The 25,575-nt window shown below is 48.7% G+C and overlaps 1 protein-coding gene across 8 annotated transcripts in view; it reads right to left on the minus strand.

Moving 5' to 3' along the window:
* Window positions 1-25,575, minus strand: part of LOC140393941 (tubby protein homolog) — a 217,893-nt gene that overhangs the window by 37,043 nt on the left and 155,275 nt on the right. For 4 of the 8 annotated variants that reach the window (XM_072480610.1, XM_072480608.1, XM_072480613.1 and 1 more), the window contains 5 exons: window positions 22,542-22,649; window positions 18,621-18,761; window positions 15,546-15,631; window positions 13,509-13,691; window positions 8,727-8,839 (listed from right to left, as the gene is read on the minus strand). In XM_072480610.1, the coding sequence (XP_072336711.1) occupies window positions 8,727-8,839; window positions 13,509-13,691; window positions 15,546-15,631; window positions 18,621-18,761; window positions 22,542-22,649 (631 nt within the window). The remainder of the gene's footprint in view (window positions 1-8,726; window positions 8,840-13,508; window positions 13,692-15,545; window positions 15,632-18,620; window positions 18,762-22,541; window positions 22,650-25,575) is intronic. The other 4 variants (XM_072480612.1, XM_072480615.1, XM_072480614.1 and 1 more) reach the window with 2 other exon arrangements.

Consider the following 25,575-nt stretch of genomic DNA (forward strand, 5'->3'; position numbering starts at 1 on the left):
AATGAGCCCCCAGATACCCTCTCCCGCGGTACATGTGCCAGCGCACAAGTAGATTGACTTCGGGCCCTCCACAATGACCTCTGACACCCGGGTTTTTTCCACTTTATCAAGGCTCGCAACCTGCCTTACTCCATCGAGGAGGTCAGGACCGTGACCAGGGACTGCCAGGTCTGCGCGGAGTGCAAACCGCACTTCTATCGGCCAGACAGGGCGCACCTGGTCAAGGCCTCTCGCCCCTTTGAGCGCCTCAGCATCGACTTCAAAGGGCCCCTTCCCTCCACTGACCGTAACGTGTACTTCCTCAACATTGCTGATGAATACTCAAGATTCTCCTTTGCCATCCCATGCCCTGTCATGCCCTGACATGACCTCTGCCACCGTCATCAAGGCCCTGCACAGTCTTTTCACCTTGTTTAGGTTCCCCACCTACATCCATCGCGGTCGGGGTTCCTCCTTCATTTTAAAAAAAATATATATTTTATTGAAAATTTTTGGTCAACCATCACAGTACATTGTGTATCCTTTACACAATAATATAACGGTATAAATAACAATGACCTGTTTTATAAACAAAAACTAAAACTAAAACGAAATGGCAACTGCCTTGTCTCAGATAAACACTCTCCAAAAATATGATTTAACAGTCCAATATACAATTATTTAGAGCAACGACCGATACATATTATACATATATATTAACAACCCTGAGAGTCCTTCTGGTTCCTCCCCCCCCCCCCTTTCCCCCCCCCCCCTTGGGCTGCTGCTGCTACCTTCTTCTTTTCCATTCCCTCTATCTTTCTGTAAGGTATTCGACGAACGGTTGCCACCGCCTGGTGAACCCTTGAGCCGATCCCCTTAGGACGAACTTAATCCGTTCCAGCTTTATAAACCCTGCCATGTCATTTATCCAGGTCTCCACCCCCGGGGGCTTGGCTTCCTTCCACATCAACAGTATCCTGCGCCGGGCTACTAGGGACGCAAAGGCCAAAACATCGGCCTCCCTCGCCTCCTGTACTCCCGGCTCTTGTGCAACCCCAAATATAGCCAACCCCCAGCTTGGTTCGACCTGGACCCCCACTACTTTCGAAAGCACCTTTGTCACCCCCATCCAGAACCCCTGTAGTGCCAGACATGACCAGAACATGTGGGTGTGATTCGCTGGGCTTCTCGAGCATCTCGCACACCTATCCTCTACCCCAAAAAATTTACTGAGCCGTGCTCCAGTCATATGCGCCCTGTGTAACACCTTAAATTGAATCAGGCTCAGCCTGGCACACGAGGACGATGACTTTACCCTACTTAGGGCATCCGCCCACAGCCCCTCCTCAATCTCCTCCCCCAGCTTTTCTTCCCATTTCCCTTTCAGCTCATCTACCATAATCTCCCCCTCGTCCCTCATTTCCCTATATATATCTGACATCTTACCGTCCCCCACCCATGTCTTTGAGATCACTCTGTCCTGCACCTCATGCGTCGGGAGCTGCGGGAATTCCCTCACCTGTTGCCTCGCAAAAGCCCTCAGTTGCATATACCGGAATGCATTCCCTTGGGGCAACCCATATTTCTCGGTCAGCGCTCCCAGACTTGCGAACTTCCCATCCACAAACAGATCTTTCAGTTGCGTTACTCTTGCTCTTTGCCATATTCCAAATCCCCCATCCATTCTCCCCGGGGCAAACCTATGGTTATTTCTTATCGGGGACCCCCCCAAGGCTCCCGTCTTTCCCCTAAGCCGTCTCCACTGTCCCCAAATTTTCAAAGTCGCCACCACCACCGGGCTTGTGGTGTATTTCTTCGGTGAGAACGGCAATGGGGCCGTTACCATAGCTTGTAGGCTAGTCCCCCTACAGGACGTCCTCTCCAATCTCTTCCACGCCGCTCCCTCCTCTTCTCCCATCCACTTACTCACCATTGAGATATTGGCGGCCCAGTAGTACTCACTTATGCTCGGTAATGCCAGCCCCCCCCTATCCCTACTACGCTGTAAGAATCCCTTCCTCACTCTCGGGGTCTTCCCGGCCCACACAAAGCTCATGATACTCTTTTCGATCCTTTTGAAGAAACCCTTCGTGATCACCACCGGGAGGCACTGAAACACAAAGAGGAATCTCGGGAGGACTACCATTTTAACCGCCTGCACCCTCCCTGCCAGTGACAGGGATACCATGTCCCATCTCTTGAAGTCCTCCTCCATTTGTTCCACCAATCGCGTTAAATTTAACCTATGCAATGTACCCCAATTCTTGGCTATCTGGATCCCCAAGTAACGAAAGTCCCTTGTTACCTTCCTCAGCGGAAAGTCCTCTATTTCTCTGCTCTGCTCCCCTGGATGCACCACAAACAACTCACTTTTCCCCATGTTCAGTTTATATCCTGAGAATTCTCCAAACTCCCGAAGTGTCCGCATTATCTCTGGCATCCCCTCCGCCGGGTCCGCTACATATAACAACAAATCATCCGCATATAGAGATACCCGGTGTTCTTCTCCTCCTCTAAGTACTCCCCTCCACTTCTTGGAACCCCTCAATGCTATTGCCAGGGGCTCAATCGCCAGTGCAAACAATAATGGGGACAGAGGGCATCCCTGCTTTGTCCCTCTGGAGCCGAAAGTATGCAGATCCCCGTCCATTCGTGACCACACTCGCCACTGGGGCCCTATACAACAGCTGCACCCACCCAACATACTCATCTCCAAAACCAAATCTCCTCAGCACCTCCCACAGATAATCCCACTCCACTCTATCAAATGCTTTCTCGGCATCCATCGCCACCACTATCTCCGCTTCCCCCTCTGGTGGGGGCACCATCATTACCCCTAGCAGCCTCCATATATTCGTATTCAGCTGTCTCCCCTTCACAAACCCAGTTTGGTCCTCATGAACCACCCCCGGGACACAATCCTCTATCCTCATTGCCATTACCTTGGCCAGAATCTTAGCGTCTACATTTAGGAGGGAAATAGGTCTATAGGACCCGCATTGCAGCGAGTCCTTTTCCTTCTTTAGGAGAAGCGATATCGTTGCCTCTGACATAGTCGGGGGCAGCTGTCCCCTTTCCTTTGCCTCATTAAAGGTCCTCATCAATAGCGGGGCAAGCAAGTCCACATATTTCCTGTAAAATTCAACTGGGAATCCATCCGGTCCCGGAGCCTTCCCCGCCTGCATGCTCCTAATTCCTTTCACTACTTCCTCTATTTCAATCTGTGCTCCCAGTCCCACCCTTTCCTGCTCCTCCACCTTGGGAAATTCCAGCCGGTCCAGAAAGCCCATCATTCTCTCCCTCCCATCCGGGGGTTGAGCTTCGTATAATTTTTTATAAAATGCCTTGAACACTCCATTCACTCTCTCCGCTCCCCGCTCCATCTCTCCTTCCTCATCCCTCACTCCCCCTATTTCCCTCGCTGCTCCCCTTTTCCTCAATTGGTGGGCCAGCAACCTGCTCGCCTTCTCCCCATATTCGTACTGTACACCCTGTGCCTTCCTCCACTGTGCCTCTGCAGTACCCGTTGTCAGCAAGTCAAATTCTACGTGTAGCCTTTGCCTTTCCCTGTACAGTCCCTCCTCCGGTGCCTCCGCATATTGCCTGTCCACCCTCAGAAGTTCTTGCAGCAACCGCTCCCGTTCCCTACTCTCCTGCTTTCCTTTATATGCCCTTATTGATATCAGCTCCCCTCTAACCACTGCCTTCAGCGCCTCCCAGACCACTCCCACCTGGACCTCCCCATTATCATTGAGTTCCAAGTACTTTTCAATGCATCCCCTCACCCTTAGACACACCCCCTCATCTGCCATTAGCCCCGTGTCCATTCTCCAGGGTGGGCGCCCTTCTGTTTCCTCCCCTATCTCCAAGTCCACCCAATGTGGAGCGTGATCCGAAATGGCTATAGCCGTATACTCCATTCCCCTCACCTTCGGGATCAACGCCCTTCCCAAAACAAAAAAGTCTATTCGCGAATAGACTTTGTGGACATAGGAGAAAAACGAAAACTCCTTACTCCTAGGTCTGCTGAATCTCCACGGGTCTACTCCTCCCATCTGCTCCATAAAATCTTTCAGCACCTTGGCTGCTGCCGGCCTCCTTCCAGTCCTGGACCTCGACCTGTCCAGCCATGGTTTCAACGCCGTATTGAAATCTCCCCCCATTACCAACTTTCCCACCTCTAGGTCCGGGATGCGTCCTAGCATACGCCTCATAAAATTGGCATCATCCCAGTTCGGGGCATATACGTTTACCAAAACCACCGTCTCCCCCTGTAGTTTGCCACTCACCATCACGTATCTGCCCCTGCTATCCGCCACTATAGTCTTTGCCTCAAACATTACCCGCTTCCCCACTAATATAGCCACCCCCCCTGTTTTTCGCATCTAGCCCCGAATGGAACACCTGCCCCACCCAACCTTTGCGTAGTCTCACCTGGTCTATCAGTTTCAAGTGCGTTTCCTGTAACATAACCACGTCTACCTTAAGTTTCTTAAGGTGTGCGAGTACCCGTGCCCTCTTTATCGGCCCGTTCAGCCTTCTCACGTTCCACGTGATCAGCCGGGTTGGGGGCCTTTTTACCCCCCCCCCTTGTCGATTAGCCATCCCCTTTTTCCAGCTCCTCACCCGGTTCCCACGCAGCTGTGTCCCCCCCAGGCGGTGCCCCCCCGCCCATCCCACCCCATGCCAGCTCCCCCCTCTCCCCAGCAGCAGCAGCCCAATAATTCCCCCCTCCCACCCCCCCCCGCTAGATCCCCCACTAGCGTAGTTACACCCCCCATGTTGCTCCCAGAAGTCAGCAAACTCTGGCCGACCTCGGCTTCCCCCCGTGACCTCGGCTCGCACCGTGCGACGCCCCCTCCTTCCTGCTTCCCTATTCCCGCCATGATTATCATAGCGCGGGAACTGAGCCCGCGCTTCCCCCTTGGCCCCGCCCCCAATGGCCAACGCCCCATCTCCTCCACCTCCTTTCCTCCCCCCACCACCTCCTGTGGAAGAAAGAAAAGTTACCACATCGCAGGATTAATAACATACAACTCCTCTTTCCCCCCTTTTTGCCCCCCTCTTCGCCCCCCATACTCGCCCCACCACTTTGTTTCAAACGTTCGTTTTTTAATAACCCGCTCATTCCAATTTTTCTTCCACGATAAAAGTCCACGCCTCATCCGCCGTCTCAAAGTAGTGGTGCCTCCCTTGATATGTGACCCACAGTCTTGCCGGTTGCAGCATTCTGAATTTTATCTTCTTTTTGTGAAGCACCGCCTTGGCCCGATTAAAACTCGCCCTCCTTCTCGCCACCTCCGCACTCCAGTCTTGGTATACGCGGATCACCGCGTTCTCCCACTTGCTGCTCCGGGTTTTCTTTGCCCATCTAAGGACCATCTCTCGATCCTTAAAACGGAGGAATCTCACCACTATGGCTCTGGGAATTTCTCCTGCTCTCGGTCCTCACGCCATCACTCGGTATGCTCCCTCCACCTCCAACGGACCCGCCGGGGCCTCGGCTCCCATTAACGAGTGCAGCATCGTGCTCACAAATGCCCCGACGTCCGCTCCCTCCGCACCTTCAGGAACACCAAGAATCCTTAGGTTGTTCCTCCTCGCGTTGTTCTCCAGCGCCTCCAGCCTTTCCACACATCGTTTATGGTGTGCCTCGTGCATCTCCGTCTTCACCACCAGGCCCTGTATGTCGTCCTCATTCTCGGCAGCCTTTGCCTTCACGACCCGAAGCTCCCGCTCCTGGGTCTTTTGCTCCTCCTTTAGCCCTTCGATCGCCTGTAATATCGGGGCCAACAGCTCCTTCTTCATTTCCTTTTTGAGTTCTTCCACGCAGCGTTTCAAAAACTCGTGTTGTTCAGGGCCCCATATTAAACTGCCACCTTCCGACGCCATCTTGGTTTTTGCTTGCCTTCCTTGCCGCTGCTCTAAAGGATCCACCGCAATCCGGCCACCTTCCTCTCCTTTTTTCATCCGTATCCAGGGGGGATTCCCTTCTGGTTCACCGCACAGTACTTTTAGCTGTTAAAATTGCCGTTGGGGCTCTTATTAAGAGCCCAAAAGTCCGTTCCACCGGGAGCTGCCGAAACGTGCGACTCAGCTGGTCATCGCCGCACCCGGAAGTCCGGGGTTCCTCCTTCATGAGCGACGAGTTGCGTCAGTTCCCGCTTAGCAAGGGCATCACCTCCAGCGGGATGACAAGCTACAACCCCCGGGGCAACAGACAGGTGGAGAGGGAGAACGCGACGGTCTGGAAGGCCGTCCTCCTGGCCCTACGGTCTAGAAGTCTCCCAGTCTGTCGCTGGCAAGAGGTCCTCTCTGATGCGCTCCACTCCATCCGGTCGCTACTGTGCACTGCCACCAACGAGACCCCTCACGAACGTATGTTCGCCTTCCCCAGGAAATCCACCTCCGGGGTCTCGCTCCCGTCCTGGCTGACAGTCCCAGGGCCCGTCCTCCTCCGGAAGCATGCGAGGGGTCATAAATCAGATCCCCTCGTCGAGAAGGTGCTGCTCCCCCATGCCAATCCACAATATGCCTACGGGGCACATCATGACGGGCGACAGGACACAGTTCCCCTCCGGGATTTGGCATCTGCAGATTCCCCAGCGACCATCACCACCACCCCCGACCCTACACCGTCTCCCTCCACCACTACCCAGCTACTTCAGTAACTGGCACCCGCAGGCCCACCGGCGACCATCACCACCACCCCCGCCCGACTCAACTACTGTGTGAAGAAGAGGACAACACGCTCCCGGAAGCGCAGGTCTCGACACCGGTGCCCACAGCACAGCCGGGACTGATGCGATCACGGCGGATGGTCAAGGCCCTCGACAGACTTGATCTTTAAGTCCACTTCACCCCTGCTGGACTCTTTTTTTTAACAGGGGGTGAATGTGGTAAACCACTGTAGTATATAATATGTGTATTGTGGTAAACGGCTACTGTATTACATGTAATGTGGTAAACCACTGCCCGATGGCTCCGCCTCCCCTCGGGCTCGGTATAAAGGTGGCTGGTCCCCGCCTCCGACCCAGTTCGGGATCAGAGGTCAGGAGGCTTTCAGCTTAGTTTATTATAGGCCTCAGTTACGTTCACTACTCGTCTTGTGGTCATTGATGGCACATCATGGGGTTACAGGGATAGGGCAGGGGAGTGGGCCTAGGTAGGGTTCTCTTTCAGTGGGTTGATGCAGACTTGCTGGACTGAATGGCCTCCTTCTGCACTGTAGGGATTCTATGATTCTTATTCTCCTCGCTGTCTTTTTCTCTTGTTCTTGATTCCCCCTGCTCTTAATTCTTACATAGGTTCCCATCCCCTTGCCATATTAGCTTAAACCGTCTTCAACTGCTCTAGTAAGTACATCCTGATCAACATCCACATCCCACACACCCCTGACCATCCCCCAGACTATGCCCCATCCTCACAAATGCCCTCGAGGCCTTCAACAGGACTGCTAATCAACCCCTCCTCCCAACCTCCTGACCGCCCCAATGACCACCTGACCCTCCGTTCTCACTGACAATATCGTCATTCTCTTGACCAGCTGACTCATTGCCCCACTGACTACCCAACCCTCCTCCCATTTACAAAGACAATAATTTCCGGGATATGGGCGTCACTGGTTAGGCTGGCATTTATTGTCCATCCCTAGTTGCCCTTCAGAAGATAGTGGTGAACTGCCTTCTTGAATCGCTGCAGTCCCTGAGGTGTAGGTACACCCACAGTGCTAATAAGGATCCTCAGAATCCCATACGGCACACCCAACATATAACCCCCCCAACCCCCATCCAAACCCTCACCCCCTTTACCCCCTACCCACCATCCATTTACCCCTACCCTCCATCCATTTACCCCCTACCCTCGTCCATTTATCCCCTACCCTCCATCCATTTACCCCCTGCCCTTCATCCTATGCCCCAATTCTATCCCCTCACCCCCGACAACCATATTCTAAACCCCGTGCACCTCATCCTACCCACTTACAGTATCTTGGCACCAATAAACTGCAATAGGGAAATATAAGTTACAGTTTGTAACCACAATGTTGCCATGCCAGTATCTATTGGTCAGACATAACACCTTACAGAGTCGCTGAACGGATTAGTCCAGGTTATCAGAGGCAGAGTCAATCTTTGGGTTGCCTCATGCAATTTGTGGAAACTAGCCGAGGGCAGGATTGCCAGTGTTTGTGAGTGTGCCACCTATGGGCCTATTCATTTGACATGATAGCAGAGCGTAGACTGAGGTGATGGGAAGTGGCTCTCTTTGGCAGCGAGTAGCTTTGTGATGCAGGTTAGGAAAGGTCTGGGTAGGGAGTTAGCTCCTCCCAGCGAGTCAGCACCCCTGGAGTGCTGAGTTCCATTGAGTTTGTCTGGATTTGAAGCCAGATACTAGAGATGGAAAACACACAGGGTGGAAATCCATGCTTGGGTGGAGTGTTGTGCAGATAGTATTGATCGACCGATTATTATTACTCCTCAGCAATAATAAATTCTGTTAACTTTAATGGAACTGCAAATTAAGTGTAGTGTATAACAGGCAGCTGCCACCCACTCATCATTACTTCACACGGTGAACCTCTACCCCGGTATATAACTTATTGTCAACACAATCCACAAAATCCAGACCAGAGGCCTGCTGAAAAGGTAAGGTGGATTGTAGAATGGAAACACATGACGGTATCACATTCGGTTGATGTTGAGAATAGAGAATAGAAGGGATGGCAAAATAGTAGCCAGCACAACCTGAGTTTTCCAACAAAATTTTCTCCCCCTCGGGACAGGTCAGTCGGATCGATTGAGATGAGGTAGTTGGATGTCTTGCTTTTCTTCCGTTTCCTCCCAGCCAGCAGGAAAACCTGGGAAGAAAGAGAAAGGCTTGGTTAGAAGCACAGTTAATGCCTGGCTTAGGCAATGGCACATCCGCATTAAAATCCCAAACAGCAATCAGCTCAAACTCAGACTATTCCTTCCTGGGGCTTCCAACATTGAACAACATCCAGTTCATGTGGATTAGTGGATTGTGAGCTTTAATGTTGTGTCTTGTGATTGAGTGAGTAGCCCAGATTTGTCAGTTATTAAGTAAAATGTGATTCTGTTTGAGACCAACTTTTGTCTATGTCCACGAATAACACAAATGTTCAGCTCCCTCCAGTTACTGAAACTCCACTTCATCGAGCCTCACTGCTGGCTTTTTCCCATTTTCCGATACTTCCATCACTTTGTTTCTGGAGAGATTACATTTTTTTTCCAATCAAGGGGCAATTTAGCTTGGCCAATCCACCTACCCTGCACATCTTTTTGGGTTGTGGGGGTGAGACCCACGCGGACATGGGGATAATGTGTAAACTCCACACAAACAGTGACCCGGGGCCTGGCGAATCCAGGTCCTCGGTCCCGTGAGGCAGCAGTGCTAACCACTGCACCGCCGTGCCACCCGAGATTTAACAAGTCAAACCCTCCCCATGATGCAATTCTGCACCACACAAATATTGATGGATGACGAGAAGTCCCCTGTTGTCCTTAAATGTGGAGAATTGTTTGCTAAATCTGGGTTTTCCGAAGGACGGGTCACAACTCGTGACCATCAGGTAGGTATCGGGAAAATCCCCAAGAGATTGGTCCCGCTTCCCAATCGCGGGATAAGTGCCCAATGGACACAAACGGCTTTTAAGGTGAGAATGCCGGCTGCGACCAGCTTTTAATAATAATAATCTTTATTGTCACAAGTAGGCTTACATTAACACTGCAATGAAGTTACTGGGAAAATCCCCTAGTCACCACACTCCGGCGCCTGTTCAGGTACTCTGAGGGAGAGTTCAGAATGTCCAATTCACCTAGCAAGCACGTCTTTCGGGACCTGTGGGAGGAAACCAGAGCACCCGGAGGAAATCCACGCGGACACGGGAAGAATGCGCAGATACTGCGCAGCAGTGACCCAAGCCGGGAATCGAACCTGGGTCCCTGGCAATGCAACGATGCAATCTTCTGGCCAGTCACAGCGGCCGAGAGAGCAGGTCACATGCCCGTCATGTACACAGATTTAGCTTTTGCTGCTAAATCACGGAAGAGAGATTCCTCTATTTTCTTGCTATGAGCAAGCAAGGCAAGGAACTGTGAAAACTGAAAATGGATTGTTTTGATATAAGGAAGAGAGGGCCAGGGTTACAAATAGGCAATGTGTTTCCTGGCCAGGGACTCACAGCTGAATCTGCTGGTGAGAGCCTCTCAGGAGAGTCCACGGCAGGACAGAACAATGCTAGTGTTAGCTCTGTACAGAGCTCCAGGGCCTCTGGTCAACAGCCAACAAAAAAAAACTGAAATTGTCAACTCAGCAGCAAAAAGATGATTTCTTGAGGCATGGCTTTGTTAATTGTGCCAATGGGAAACACAATGCAAAGTCCATGGGCGGGATTCTCCGACCCCCCCGCCGGGTTGGAGAATCGCCGGGGGCTGGCGTGAATCCCGCCCCTGCCGGTTGCCGAATTCTCCGGCACCGGATATTCGGCGGGGGTGGGAATTGCGCCGTGCCGGTCGGCGAGCCCTCCCCCCCCCCCAGGCGATTCTCCAGCCCGCGATGGGTCGAAGTCCCGCTGTTGGAATGCCTGTCCCGCCGGCGAGAATCAAACCACCTCTCTTCCCAGCGGGCTCCAGGTGGGCTCCAGGGTCCGGGGGGAGGTGCGAGGCGATCTGGCCCCGGGTGGTGCCCCCACGGTGGCCTGGTCCGCGATCGGGGCCCACCGATCCGAGGGCGGGCCTGTGCCGTGGGGGCACTCTTTGCCCTCTGCCTCGGCCACAGTCTTCATCATGGCCGACGCGGAAGAGACTCCCCCCCTGCGCATGCGCAGGGATGACGTCAGCAGCCCCTGATCTTCACGCGCATGTGCGGACTTCTGCCGCCCGGTGAAGTCCTTTCGGTCCCGGCTGGCGTGGCGCCAAGGCCTTTCCCGTCGGTCGGCTGCGCACCAGCCACTCCGGCGCGGGCCTAGCCCCTCATGGTGAGGGCTTGGCCCCATAAGGTGCAGAGAAATCCACACCTTTGGGGCGGCCCGACGCCGGAGTGATTCACGCCACTCCATCCCGCCAGGACCTCCCGCCCCGCCGGGTAGGGGAGAATCCCGGCCCATGTGTGCCATATTCAGGGAAGTACTGGCAAATGAGTGTTTAAATCCCTCAAACCTTCAAAGGCATTTGAAGACTAAGCATGGTGCTTTCGAGGACAAAACTCTTGATTTTTTTCAAGGGATGCAGCGAGAATTTAAATCATCAGCTCAAGTCCTTCGCAGAAATGTAACAGTGAATGACAAAGTAAGTGAGATCATGAGGACCAAGCTGGCTCACCTGTCGCATTGAAGGAAAGCAAAAATGGTGTGTACCAAGGTCGGCTGGCTTGGATCGTGAAGGTCGGCCGGTGTGGGTCTCATAGGTCAGCCAGTTGGTAAAAGTGGGTCCCGGGAAAAAAAGTTTGAAAAACACTGCTAAATTGCCCACAATTCCCAACTGTTCTCACAGGAGGTGTTGTAATATTTACGAGTACCCCATAGCTCTCTTTGGTAATAGCTGAGGGAAGCCAGCAAACTAGTCAGGAGGTCCAAGCTGAGACTTGGAGTGTGAATCTCCGTGCTGAGGCGAGAGTGAATGGAGCTCTGTGATCAGGCCCTGTGTATGGAGCTCTATACTGAAGCTCGGAGTGAGTCAAGCTCCAAGCTGAGGCTGAGTGTGAGTGGAGCTCCGTGCTCAGGCTCTGCAATGACCTCTGTGCTGAGGCTCTGTGAGGAGCTCTGTGCTCAAGCTTTACAAGGAGCTCTGTGCCGAGGTTCTGTGAGGAAATTTGGGCTGAGGCTCTGTGCTGAGGCTCTGTGCTGAGGTTCTGTATGGAGCTCCTTGCTGAGGCTCTATGCTGAGGCTGTGTGTGGACTGCATTGATGTTAATAGCTGCCTTTGCTCTTGGAAAATATTGGTGCAATGGCCAGTCACAGTTACAAAACAAACAAGTAAAAACAATGTTATATCTAATTAACATCTTGCCTGGCTGTAAACTGACATTTTCACTCACTGAATACTGTTTCCTGTCCAACATCTTCTTTTGCTTTTGAAATAATTTCTTAACCAGCCAAAGTAAAATTCCCACTATGAAAACTGGAGGTCCAACTTCAATAACAATTGCTGAGGACCGTCAGAGGTATTCATGTGATTGAACATGTTTGATGGAAAGACCCAAAAGCCACTCCGAAAGTGATGAAAGTAGAAATTGGTATATATATTGTATTTTCTATCTGTTACAGTAATGTTTTTAAAAGCATTGGTCAAGGTATATACTTGTTGCAGTAATATTATTAAAGAACCTAGGTTAAGGTATCCAGACTGTGTGTCTGCTAAAGCTGTAATTAAGAAGGCATAAAATGAGAGGTAACCATGGTTTCTAACCATTACGTCTTTACATATAGAGGGCTAATAGAACATGGTTATGATTTCTGGAGTTTCCCTGGAGACTAGATAAGTATGAGGGGTTGTATTTAGTCCTGGTTAAGCAGGCCATGTGACATCTTAGTGGGATGCAGATGATGCAATTCATGGGAGGAGCCAGGTTTGTCTGTAGTTTTACAGTTTGCCATATAACTTGAGTCTGACAAGACAGAAGGATTTTAAGTGGATTATAGAATCTTAGAATTTACAGTGAAAAAAGAGGCCATTCGGCCCATGGAGTCTGCACCGCCCCTTGGAAAGAGCACCATACCTAAGCCCACACCTCTACCCTATCCCCGTAACCCAGTAATCATACCCAATCTTTTCTTTTTGGACTCTAAGGGCAATTTTAGCATGGTCAATCCACCCAACCTGCGCATCTTTGGACTGTGGGAGGAAACCAGAGCACCCAGAGGAAACCCACGCAGTCACAGAGAAAATGTGCAGACTCCACACAGACAGTGACCCAAGTGGGAATCGAACCTGGGACACTGGCGCTGTGAAGCAACAGTGCTAACCACTGTGCTACCGTGCCGCCCACAACAGCAGTTTTGTCAAATGCTGCTCGGTTGAGCAGACGTGTACTGGTTGTACTCCTGAAAGGGTCTCTCTCTCCAAATGTCTCTACACTACTGAGCAAGTAATCTGTTTGTTAACTTTATTTATAAGTGGCATTTGAACTGTATTGGGTTGTTTAATTGGAGTTAGTAGCAGGTATAGATAGTAAGTTTAAGCTTTTCTTTTTGTTTAAGAACTGCTTAACTGATAATTGTAAAGCTATTTATTTGATGTGAATGTGGTTAATTCTGTGTTTAAATTAAAATTTGTTTTAACAAAAAAAGACATCTATTGGTCAGAGTCATCACTTCTGGGGTGAAGTATCCTTTCTTCACAGTTTTACAAATTGAAAAACATTGTTTGTTGTTCTCCTCCGATATCCAAACAAACGTTGGGTTCTGGTCTGTTATCCTAACACTAAACAACTGAGATTTGACGATTCATCTCCATCAACAGCACCCAATGGAAGGCCAGCGGTATTGTCTGTGTACTTTACTACTCTACCTTCTTACTCTCATCTGTGTCCAGGTGTAGGTAGTATGTGGGATAAAGGCCTCGGTCCATGCCTTTCTTGTCTCTCGTGACTCTGCATTTGATGGTCATGCCTTGTGCTGCAGGTGTCAACACAAACTTCTCTAGGTCCCCAATCTCCACGATGGGGGACTCTGACCTACATATGACACTGTCCTGGAAACAGAAGATGGGGGATCATTAGTTATGACGTGCTCAATGCTGGATTTTAGACTCACGCAGTACACTTATGCAAACATTGCTCCTTCCATCTTTAGTTTCGCCATCAGTAAGCGGGTCATTGAATGACCCAGTGGGTCTCATTTCCAATATACACACAGTACAGCTCATCGACCAGCGGAGGATAATATCTATTTTGGAAACTGGCATCATCTCTTGACATTACAAGCAGGTTAGGCATGGTGGCAATTTTAACTCCCAGGTGGAGAACTGGCCCATCAAGTGGCTGGTCTGACTGGAAGCAGCAGCAGGAGCCCCATTTTAAGGGCCAACTCAGATTAACAAACCATGGCTGACTGTAAGACCAGGAGGTCGGTGGGAAGCAATGTCGAATCAAGCAGCCAGGAGGTCTTTGGCCAGGGGTTAGGTAAGAGTGAGGACATGTGTTGTAGAATAATCAGTGCTTTGGGAAATGGGTGGGAATGCGGAGGCACCCAGTAAAGAGAGATCTACAAATTCCTTCTGGTACGGGACGGAACACTGACTGCGCTGTTGGAGTGGCCACACTTCTGACGCACTGGTGAAGATACCATCGGGGATCCTAGGATTCTGATTCAAATGAATGTATGATGCACCTGCCTGACTGATTCAGGTTCCTCATATCTCTGAAAAAACAGGAATTTTCAAAACATGATGGTTTGGGATCTGCAGTACTGTCCCCGTGCTACCCTTTCCTGGTTTCCTCTGGGAAGTCTGCAATGGGTATAGTGGGTACAATCCACCCGTTATCTATTGGTCTTCCTCAGTCCTCTCAGCTGTAGGTCTGAGGTGTACTTGATTCACAAGTTGACGGTGGAAGCATTTAGCAGGCAATGCCATCTGTGTAAGTCTGGTTACAAAACTCTCATGGTTATCTTAACCCATCTCCTATCTCAATGTCTAACTCCTTTCACTAGTTTAAGAAAATCATGGAAATGTCATTTCTTTTTAAAAAAAAGATATAAATTTAGAGAACCCAATTAATTTTTTCCAATTAAGGGGCAATTTAGCGCGGCCAATGCACCTACCCTGCACATCTTTGGGTTGTGGGAGCAAAACCCACGCAAACACGGGGAGAATGTGCAAACTCCACACGGACAGTGACCCAGAGCCGGGATTGAACCTGGGACCTCGGCGCCGTGAGGCAGCCGTGCTAACCACTGCTGCCCTCTGAAAATTTAATTTCTATGATCTCTGTTGGATATACCCTTAAAAGTTAGTCACGTGTCAAAAATATCCTGACTGCTTTCTTTGCCCCACTCCTAGACCTTGCTCAAAACTATATTCTGTTGTTGCTAGCCACAATCTCTGACTGACACACTTACTGAATTGAAATGTCTATGTTCCATTCATTGGGTGGATCTCAGTTTTGATTCAATTCTGAAATACCCGTCCTCTTAATGGCCCTGTTGCCATCCAGCTCAGAGCCCATAGAATCCCAACAGTGGACAAGGAGGCTATTTGGCCCATCGAGTCTGCACCGACCCTACGAAAGGGCACCCCATCTAGGCCCAATTCCATTTTATTTATTTTATCCCCGAAACTCCGCGCGTTGATCGTGGCCAGTCCACCTAACCTGCATATCTTTGGACAGTGTGAGGAAACCAGAGCACCGGGAGGATACCTACGCAGGTACAGGGAGAATGTGCAAACTCCATAAAGACAGTCATCCAAGGCCAGAATTGAACATGGGACCCTGGTGCTAACCACTGTGCTGTCCCTAAACTTATCAGAGCTTCACTAAATAACAGGTGGTTCGATGGGATCATTAAATACTTTGCAGTGTCTGGATTATACGAAATACAAACTCACATTGGTTGCTTTTTTCTTTGTAGATTTTCCTTTTCTGTTGCTGTTCTTTTGTGAGCTTGTGTTTTCTTCATCCTCATTATCGGAGCCTATCAGATCAGAGGTGCACAGTTACTCGGAGCCAGAGAGTATATCTCAGTCTGGTGCTGGGCGGTGGGCACCAGTATCACCCACGTACCTCATGCAAAAGCAAAATAATGCTGGAATTCAGAAACTAATACAGAAAATGCTGGAAATATGCACCAGGTCAGGCGGTATTTGTGGAGAGACACCAAACCTAGTTCTGTTGAAAGGTCATAGACCTGAAACCTTAAATTGTGTTTTCTCTCCATAGATGCTGCCTGACCTGCTGCATATTTACAGCAGTGACATTTATGTATCGACGGACCTTATACTGACCAAGATCAGAAATTGACTCAGCCCATTAATGCAGTCAGGTTAACGAAGATAGTCAATCAAGACCATATCAGTGTGGCATCGCTTGTTTACCTTATTTGAAGCTTATTAATGACTATTAATGAGCTAGAATTATCTCTTCCCATATTCATCTTGAAGCTGGGATACACTTTGGACTGAATGATCCCAGGCCTGTGGAAGGACCAGAGGCCAATTTGCAAAATAATGTTTACGGTCCACTACCTGGTGTGTTCCCATCTCTGAGTTATCGTGCTAGATGGAGGTCAATGTAGCAGAGGCTACCTGCAAGTTGAAGATGCCAGTGGGATCTTCAGGAAGACGACAGACCTCAGCAGGTAACTTCAGGTGACTTCCTGGAGAGAGGCTGGGGTAGGGAAGGTGGTGGCTGCCGGGTGGGGTGGGGTGGGGGGGTTCTATTGGTGCCTTCTCACATTTACCTCGGCACAGACTAACTGGGATTGGCCACAAGCTATCCTTTGTGTACCTCAAGTATAAAGTTCCCATTCTTCTACATCAGTCCCTCCATGGCCTCACCTGTCTTTATCTCAATACTGTCTACTTGATTGGCACCAACCTGCCTAGACGTCTTCAAGAGCACTTCCCAAACTAGAAAACTCCACTACCTGGAAGGACAACAGCAAGTATATACGAAAACTGACTCCTCCAAGTTCCCCTCCAAGTCACATATCCCGACTTGGAATGATATCGCCTAGACAGCTGAAGTTATATTACTGTTCCTTCACTGTCGCTGGGACAACGTCCTGGAACTTCCACCCTAAGAACGCCATTGGCTGTACCTACACCACATGGACTGCAACAGTTCAAGAAGGCAGATCACCACCATCTTCTTCAGGGCAATTAAGGATGGGCAATAAATGCTGGCCTAGCCAGCGACGCCCCCAGCTCAGGTATGAATCAAAGTAAAATACGCTGAAGGATACTGGTCACTCAGCATTGCATTTCCAGTCTCAGTGTGTCCGAATAAGTGTGTTGGTATTCTCACCATCCCTCAATCTCTATTCCTCATGTGGGAATGTTCCTGTTCTGGCTGCTATTTGGTACCGCTGTCAATCTCCTGGACAAAAGTAGGAAATCCAGGGGAGCCAGTCGCTAATCTGACACACACCTGAATTCAACTATTGACTCAACTGAGGCTCTGCAATTCGAATCGGGGACTTTGTGCTAACGAGAGACCAAATTAACACATTTCAGGGGCCAGGTCAAAACAACAGGTACCTACAAGGTAAAACCGATTTGTTGCTACACATGTGGCAGCACAACGAGGAGATTTATATCCCGTTCTATCTCTGATGGGCGAGAATCAGGTTGACGCAAGGATACCTGCAGCTTGTAACCCATTAACCTGACAATGGGATGTACAGCTGCTGTGAAACATCATGGAAGGGAGGGGCTCATCTGATCTTCAGTGAACGAAAATAGGCACCTTGAATAAATGGTGTCAACAGCCATTTCTCCGAAGGTTTATTTGGAAATGACTTTGGGAGAACGGGAGAATTCTCATGGACATTCTATTGAACAGTGGAATTCACGTGGTTTCCCTTCCCCCACACACCTTTTCCGTCTTATCTCACAGAGCATTGGGATACCATTCCAAGTCCGGGCCTACCTATTAGCCACCTGTCACATGTCAGCGCAGCACCTTACCATTGATTGAGCTCCTCTGGGAACCATCACAAACAAGTTCAAGTGTGTTCATATCTGAGCTCAAATCACAATGATCATCCAGCACTGGGTCGTCATCAGGAGCTGGTACCTGGTGAAATTCTACCTTCCCTGGCCCAGAGATTCAGAGGGCAAATGTAGTAATTTTATAACTTCTCTGGGCTGAGACCAACTATCTCTATCCAAGCGCAATTCAAATCTGGGGCATGGCTAAAGAGCACCAAAATGGTGTCACCAAACCAATGGTATCTGGCAGATATTCTCACACGAACTACTGCATTAAGCTAACACAGAATATCTATGACATTGGTCTATGCTCCAAGTTTCTTAGAAACCTTTAGGAATCCATGGCCAGCCTTTTATTCTCTTATTATTACTGAAAGGCGCAATGGAAGAGTCAAGGCCCAAGCAAGGTTACAGGTTAAAAACAGCAAGGGAGAAAGTGAGATATTTCAGGAAGGAATGATTTGGTGACACCAAGGGAGTGTGAGGTGATTCAGAGTTTTACTGTCCTGAATTAGGTGTAGGAGATAGAGTGATGGGTGGCAAGGTGGTGGTGGTGGGGGGAGGGGGGAGTGTTATTGCAATTTGGGGGTGATGGTGTAAAATGGGAGATATTAAATTGGCCACCCATTGTAAAGCACACCTAATATACCCGATTCTCCAATGGAACACATTGGAATAAGAAATCAATCAGGTGTATAATGGCCAACCAATTCCATAGTGCCTGTCTTATACCATCAGGCAAAGTTAGAATTGCACACCACACATCTTGGCATCAACACAGCCAGGGTGCAGGGAGCATCACTATCATAATCTTAAACAAGTAATCTGTTCTTCCAGGCTGTAGAATGTGATCACATCTTAGGGATAGGCCAACCTTATTCACTTCGGGAATTGAGTGTGGTGGAGATGAGGGTGAGGGTCTGAGGGATCCTTGGTGAAGTGATAAGCTACAGTGACTGAAACTGTTGTGACCTTTCTTTTTGCTCTTTCTCTCCTTTTTAACGGAACCAGCCTGGAACATGTTGGCCGTGTTCTTCTTCTTTTTCTTCTTCACTTTTGTGGGTTTTGGATTGGGTTCTGAGTCCTCGTTCTCATCCTGTTCTGATTGTGCTTCTGGGTGACGGAGAGACAGATAGTATGGAAGGAAAGGACAGAAAGATTAACAGCATGAATCAAAAGATGGAGCAAAGTAAATAATTCAGAGCCTGAAGAAAATTAAAATACTTTGGGGATAATTTTGGTATTGAGCAATTGTGTAAAAAGGTTCACATTGATTCAGCTACTTGTTATGTACCTTTCCTGTACAGCCATGATTGAATGGCGGAGCACACTTGATGGGCCAATTGGCCTAATTCTGCTCCTATATCTTATGGTCTTATGGTCTCCTGCTATGTACTTGCTCTGTTATGTACCTCTCATGTATGTTCCTGTTTGTTTTTTAAAATTCATTTTTACAGGATGTGGGTGTTGTTGGTTAGGCCACCATTTATTACCCACCCCTAGTTGTCCTTGTGAAGGTGGTGGTGTGTTGCCTTCTTGAACCACTACAGTCCATGTGGTGTAGATTTACCCACTATGCTATTAGGGAGAGAGTTCCTGGAATTTGACCCAGTGCCCGTGAAGGAACAGCGATATATCTCCAAGTCAGGATGGCGTGTGACTTGGAGGGGAACGTCCAAATGGTGGTGCCCCCATGTATCTTCTCTGCTCTACCCTTCTCTGAGTTTGGTTCTTTTGTCGATGTTTGAACCAAGGCTGTAAGGAGATCAAGAGCTGAGTGACGTGGCGGACCTTAAACTGAGTGTCAGTGAGCAGGTTATTGTAAGTAAGTGCCATTTGATTGCACTGTTGATGACTCCTTTCATCACTTCACTGAGAGTAGACTAATGGGGCAGTAATTGGCAGGGAAGGATTTGTCCTGTTTCTTGTGTACAGCACATACCTGGGCAATTTTCCACATTGCTAGGTAGATGGCAGTATTGTAACTGTACTGGAGCAGCTTGGCTAGGGGTGTAAACATGTGAACATGTTTTTTGGACTGGTTAGAACTGCACAGGATGAAATAAGTGTCTTTCTCTATCTTCATTTTAAAAGCAGTTCCAAGGAATAAACTCATTGATTATAGTTACTTGATGTCTTGGTAAAAGGGGCTTTTGGTTTATGGGATCTTGTTATTGAATTGGAACAGTTAGGGGGGAATTCATTAAGGGTTGTACATAGATTACTGCAGCTGTGTGGGGTATTTATGTTTGTAATTGATTTAAAATTCTTGCTGTGTGTGTTTATACAAATGCTAACTAAATTCTTAGAATAAAGCTTGTTTTTTTGATTAAAAGCAACTAAGAAGTCCGTTGAATAACACTTGATAGGAAGGCTCTTGCGCTCATCCTAGCCAAAATCAATAAAACGTCATAGGTCACGCGGACTCCATAATATATTTTGGAGTTGTTAAAGCCTGGTCCATAACAGTACTATTGCCGGAATATTGTCAGGGCCCATAGCCTCTGCAGTATTCAGTGCCTTCAGCCATTTCTTGATCGAATTGACTGATGACAGGCAGCTGTGTTGCTTGGGAGCTCTGTAGAAGACTGAGGTGGATCATTCAGTCGGCACTTCTGGCTGAAGATTATTGCGAATGCTTCAGCCTTGTCTTTTGCATTGATGTGCTGGGTTCCTCCATTATTTAGGATGGGATATTTGTGGAGCATCATACTCTAGTGAGTTGTTTAATTGTCCACCACCATTCACGACTGAATGTGGCAGGACTGCAGAGCTTAGATTTGATCGGTTGGTCATCTATCCCATGCTGCTATGTTATTTGGCAGACAAGTAGTCCTGTGTTTAGCTTCACCAGGTTGACATCTCATTTTTTGGTATGCCTGTTGCTGCTCCTGTGCTTGTTATGTACGTCCCCTGTTATGTACCTCTCTTCATATTCATTCCCAATAAATTCCATCATACATTTAGTTAATCAACCAAAGTTCTAATGAACCTTAATGTATGTGATAGATTTAAATTGACTCTGCTTGCCCAATCGCCTATGTAAGTGGAGACATGATGTCCCTGATTCAGTGTTCAGAGAAGATGATGAGAACAGTTTCCTTTATCCCTGGGGCCAACTGGGTGCCCTTGGACCGAATTTAACCCAGAACTGGAGCACTAACAGTATCTGTCCAAATCCAGAAGTGACTTTTCCTGACACAAGAGCACGGTAGCACAGTGGTTAGCACTGTTGCTTCACAGCTCCAGGGTCCCAGGTTCGATTCCCGGCTTGGGTCACTGTCTGTGTGAAGTCTGCATGTTCTCCAGTGTCTGCGTGGGTTTCCTCCAGATGCTCCGGTTTCCTCCCACAAGTCCCAAAAGACGTGCTGTTGGGTGAATTGGACATTCTGAATTCTCCTTCTGTGTACCCGAACAGGTGCCAGAATGTGGCGACTAGGGGATTTTCACAGTCACTTCATTGCAGTGTTAATGTAAGCCTACTTGTGACACTAAAGATTATTATTATCATTATTATTATTAAGACTCCATTGGAGAAAAAAACATTGCCATGATGGGTATTATCTGGATTTTGACTTTGGACATCATAAATAGAGGAATTGAGTACTAAAGCAGGAAGTTACTCTAAACCTTTATAAAGCTTTGGTCATGTCACAATGAAAGCATCACGTCCAGCTCTGGTCACCACATATTAAGTAGGATGTGTGGGTCCTTCAGAGGGTGCAGCAGAGATTTGCCAGAAATCATTCCAGGGATGAGGGCATTTAACTACGAGGTTAAGTAGGAGGAGCTGGGATTCTTCTCCTTGGAGCAAAGGAGATTGAAGGGAGAACTGATAGAAGTGTACAAGATTATGACAGATTTAGATAAGGTAGGCAAAGAAAAGCCATTCTCAGCAGCTGGTAGCATGACCTTCCCAAGGGCAATTAGGGATGGGTAATGAATTCTGGCCTAGCCAGCGGTCCCTTGAAAGAAGGAAAAGTAAAAACAGACTAGGAAACACAGATTTAAGGTTCTGAGCAAGGGATATAGGAAGAATATAAACATTTTACTCAGCAAGCAGTGATGGCCCAAACCTCCCTCACTGCCCATGAGGGTGGTGGAAACTGAGTCAATCAATGATTTCAAAAGGGAACTGGATTGAGATTTGAGTGAAATAAACTTGAAGAGCTACAGTGATAAAGCAGGAGGAAGAACTGATTGGATTGGTCTACAAAGGGCCAGCATGGACTCAATGGGCTGAATGGCCTCCTTCAGTGCCATTATGTCTCTATAACTCTATGAAGACTGCCCAGTTTTACATTGGCAATATATAAATTTCTGCATTTAACTCTGATGGCATCAATTGTTAAATTTTGTAATCCATCTTCCAACCCAGTACCTTGTCCAGTTTTGGTCTTTGCAATGGTGCCAAACTTGCACGGTATCTGCTCAGCCCATATTTGCCATGTACAATCAAACAAGCACAGAAGGAGGCCATTTGGCCCATCCATCATGCATCAGTACTATGAAAGAGCTATCCAACTCATCCTTTTCCTTTCTTTCCCCTTAGTATTCTAGATTTTTCCTTTTCCCGTATTTATCCAATCCCCCTTTGGGAGCCACTGTTGAATCTGTTTCCACAACCCATTCAGGAATGCATTCCAAATCATACAACAACTCACAGTGTAAGAAAAATATATTTTTCCCACTTTCCCTCTTGCTCCTTTGGCAATAATCCTAAATTTGTGCCCTCTTGTTACCAACTCCGGTGCAGATAGTTTCCTTTTATTTATTCTATCATGGCCTCACTCCTCTCCCTCAGTGGGTGTTATCCCTATTATTCCATAGAAAGTAGAATTAAAGTGCTTTCAGTTGAAAGGAAAGAGTAATTGAGGAGAAAGTAAAGCTGACCTTTTTTACTGCTTTTGCCTTTTTTCTCACTCCCGGCCTGAAAGACGAGGGTCGGATCCTTTTTTTTCCCAATTTTGCCTTTGGCCTTCGACTCACATTTGTCTTCCTCTGAGTGTTAACCAATCAATGGTACAAAAGGTGAGAGAGTGAAGGAGAAAAGCCAGTGAGGAGAGAGAAAGAAGAAGCAGACGGCGAAGGATCGGGGTGGGGGGGGGGGGGAGCTCAGGAAAAAACTGCTCTTAGAGGAGACACTTGGCGTTGTTTCAAACACTTGCAATTTAATTGCCAGTTCAATGGGGTTTTCACAATTGTTCCAATGCACATCAATCACAGTGATAGAGGAGAGAGAGATTAACATCTCATTTGCAACATGGCACCTTCAGTCCTTTAGTGTAGGAAAGGCAATGACGAAAAGAGCAGCAAAAGCCATAATACTGACACAAAGTGATTAAAACTCCAGCTTAAGACCTGACCTATCAGCTATTCAAAGCCTGTCATAGATACCCAGTTGGTGAGGCCTGAGTGCAGACAGTGCTAGCCAGATAAACCTTCCTTCCCCATCATAGTCAATCAAGAAAAAGTTACACACATCACGTGTATATTTTTCTGGGTTTTTTGTGTGTGCACATTTGTGTTAGTGTGTGCTTGTGAGAGTGTGTGCACACACATGGGTCTGTGTGTGTGCACATTTGTAGGCATATATATCCTTGAGATTGTGTGTGCATGTGTGTCTGAGCAAACGCGTGTCTATGTTTGTGCACATTTGTATGTATATAAACTCTTGTCTTTGTGCGTGCATGTGTCTGTGTGTCTGTGTGCACATACGTGTCTGTGTGCATTTGTATGTATATATACTCTTGTAGTTGTGTGCATGTGTATCTGTGTGCATATAAGTGTGTCTGTGTGCATGCACGTGTGTCTGTGTGTGCACATTTGTATGTTTATATATTCTATTTTTATAAATTTAGAGTGCCCAATTCAATTTTTCCAATTAAGGGGCAATTTAGCGTGGCCACTCCACCTACCCTTCACAACTTTGGGTTGTGGGGGCGAATCCCATGCAAACACGTGGAGAATGTGCAAACTCCACATGGACAGTGACCCAGAGCCGGGATCGAACCTGGGGCCTCGACGCCGTGAGACATCAGTGGTAACCACTGCGCCACTTGCTGCCCATGTTTATATATTCTTGTGTTGGTGTGCATGTTCGTCTGTGTGCATGTGTGTGTCTGTGTGCATGCAAGTGTGTTTGTGTGTATGTGTGTGTCTGTGTGTTCACGCACATATGTGTCTGTCTGTATGTGCATGTTTAAAGCTCTGTGCTGAGATTATGTAAAATGACGCATCAGAGGTTAGGAATGATATTTTGAGATATTATGGCTCAGATGCTTTCAAATGAAGGTGTTGAATGCCTCTTAATATCAAAGATATTAAGTTTTCGCACATTAATATCACACTATTAAATTTCCAAGTTTAATTCTTTCCTTGGGCGAAATTCTCCCGAAACGGCACGATGTCCGCCGACTGGCGCCCAAAACGGCACCAATCAGACTGGCATCGCGCCGCCCCAAAGGTGCGGAATGCTCTTCATCTTTGGGGGCCGAGCCCCAACATTGAGGGGCTACGCCGACGCCGGAGGAATTTCCGCCCCGCCAGCTGGCGGAAACGGCCTTTGTTGCCCCGCCAGCTAGCGCGGAAATGACACCCCGGGCGGCGCATGCGCGGGAGCGTCAGCGGCCGCTGACAGCTTCCCACGCATGCGCAGTGGAGGGAGTCTCTTCCGCCTCCGCCATGGTGGAGACCGTGGCAGAGGCGGAAGGGAAAGAGTGTCCCCACGGCACAGGCCCGCCCGCGGATCGGTGGGCCCGGATCGCGGGCCAGGCCACCGTGGGGGCACCCCCCGGGGCCAGATCGCCCCGCGCCCCCCCCCCCCAGGACCCCGGAGCCCGCCCACGCCGCCTTGTCACGCCGTTCAAAAGGTGGTTTAATCCATACCGGCGGGACAGGCAATTTATCGGCGCGACTTGGGCCCATCCGGGCCGGAGAATCGAGCGGGGGGGCCCGCCAACCGGCGCGGCCCGATTCCCGCCCCCGCCGAACATCCGGTACCGGAGACTTCGGCAACCGGCGTGGGCGGGATTCACGGCAGCCCCCGGCGATTCTCCGACCCGGCGGGGGGTCGGAGAATGACGCCCCTTTTCTTCAAACGTTCAGAGTTTAAAGATACAGGGCGGGGCTCTCCGGTCCCAGCCGCCTGTTTCCCGGCCACGAGCCATTCGCTGGCGGCAGGATTTTCTCTTCCCGCCGCTTGTCAATGGGATTTCCCATTGAAACCACTCCACACTGCCGGGAAACCCCCTAGCGAGCGTGTGCTGTTAGTGGGAAAAGAAAATCCCAACAACCGGAGAATTCCGGCCAATATGACTGCTCTGGCCAAACACTCGGACTTCAAGCAGGGAGTAAAGTGATTAGTAAAATAAGCAACACAATCATTGTTGCACACACTCAAAGTAGAATGGTGCCATACACAGTCACACTGACACGAGCCTAACTGAAACTATCCGACAGCAACCCTTTTTGGAGATGGTCACCCTCATGAATGATTTCAGTCTGTCACAATTGCCTGCGTGAGTGAGGGTAAGTCAGGCTAATGAACAGGAATATAGATCAATGAAAAGGAAACAACAGTGTCAGTTGGGAGCACTGTTGCCTTCAAACAACAAGGTTCTGGGTTCAAATCCACGCCAGGGCTTGAGCACATAAAAATGAGGGCTGACACTCCAGTGCAGTACAGAGGGAGTACTGCACTGTCTTCCGGATGCATCGTTAAGCCTGTTCAACTGGATGAAAAGATGTCGTGGCACTATCGGAAGAAGATTAGGGGACTTGTCTGGGTGGCCCGGTCAATATCTGCCCCTCAATCAATGTCATTAAAAAAATGTTCACTGCGCTGGTAAATGTTGGTGGAATGCAGATGTTTGTGATACTGATGCAACAGAATTAGAACAACATAAGTCATTATTCACTCTCTGGA

This window comes from Scyliorhinus torazame, chromosome 17, assembly GCF_047496885.1.
Source record: "Scyliorhinus torazame isolate Kashiwa2021f chromosome 17, sScyTor2.1, whole genome shotgun sequence".
Taxonomy (NCBI): Eukaryota; Metazoa; Chordata; class Chondrichthyes; order Carcharhiniformes; family Scyliorhinidae; genus Scyliorhinus; species Scyliorhinus torazame.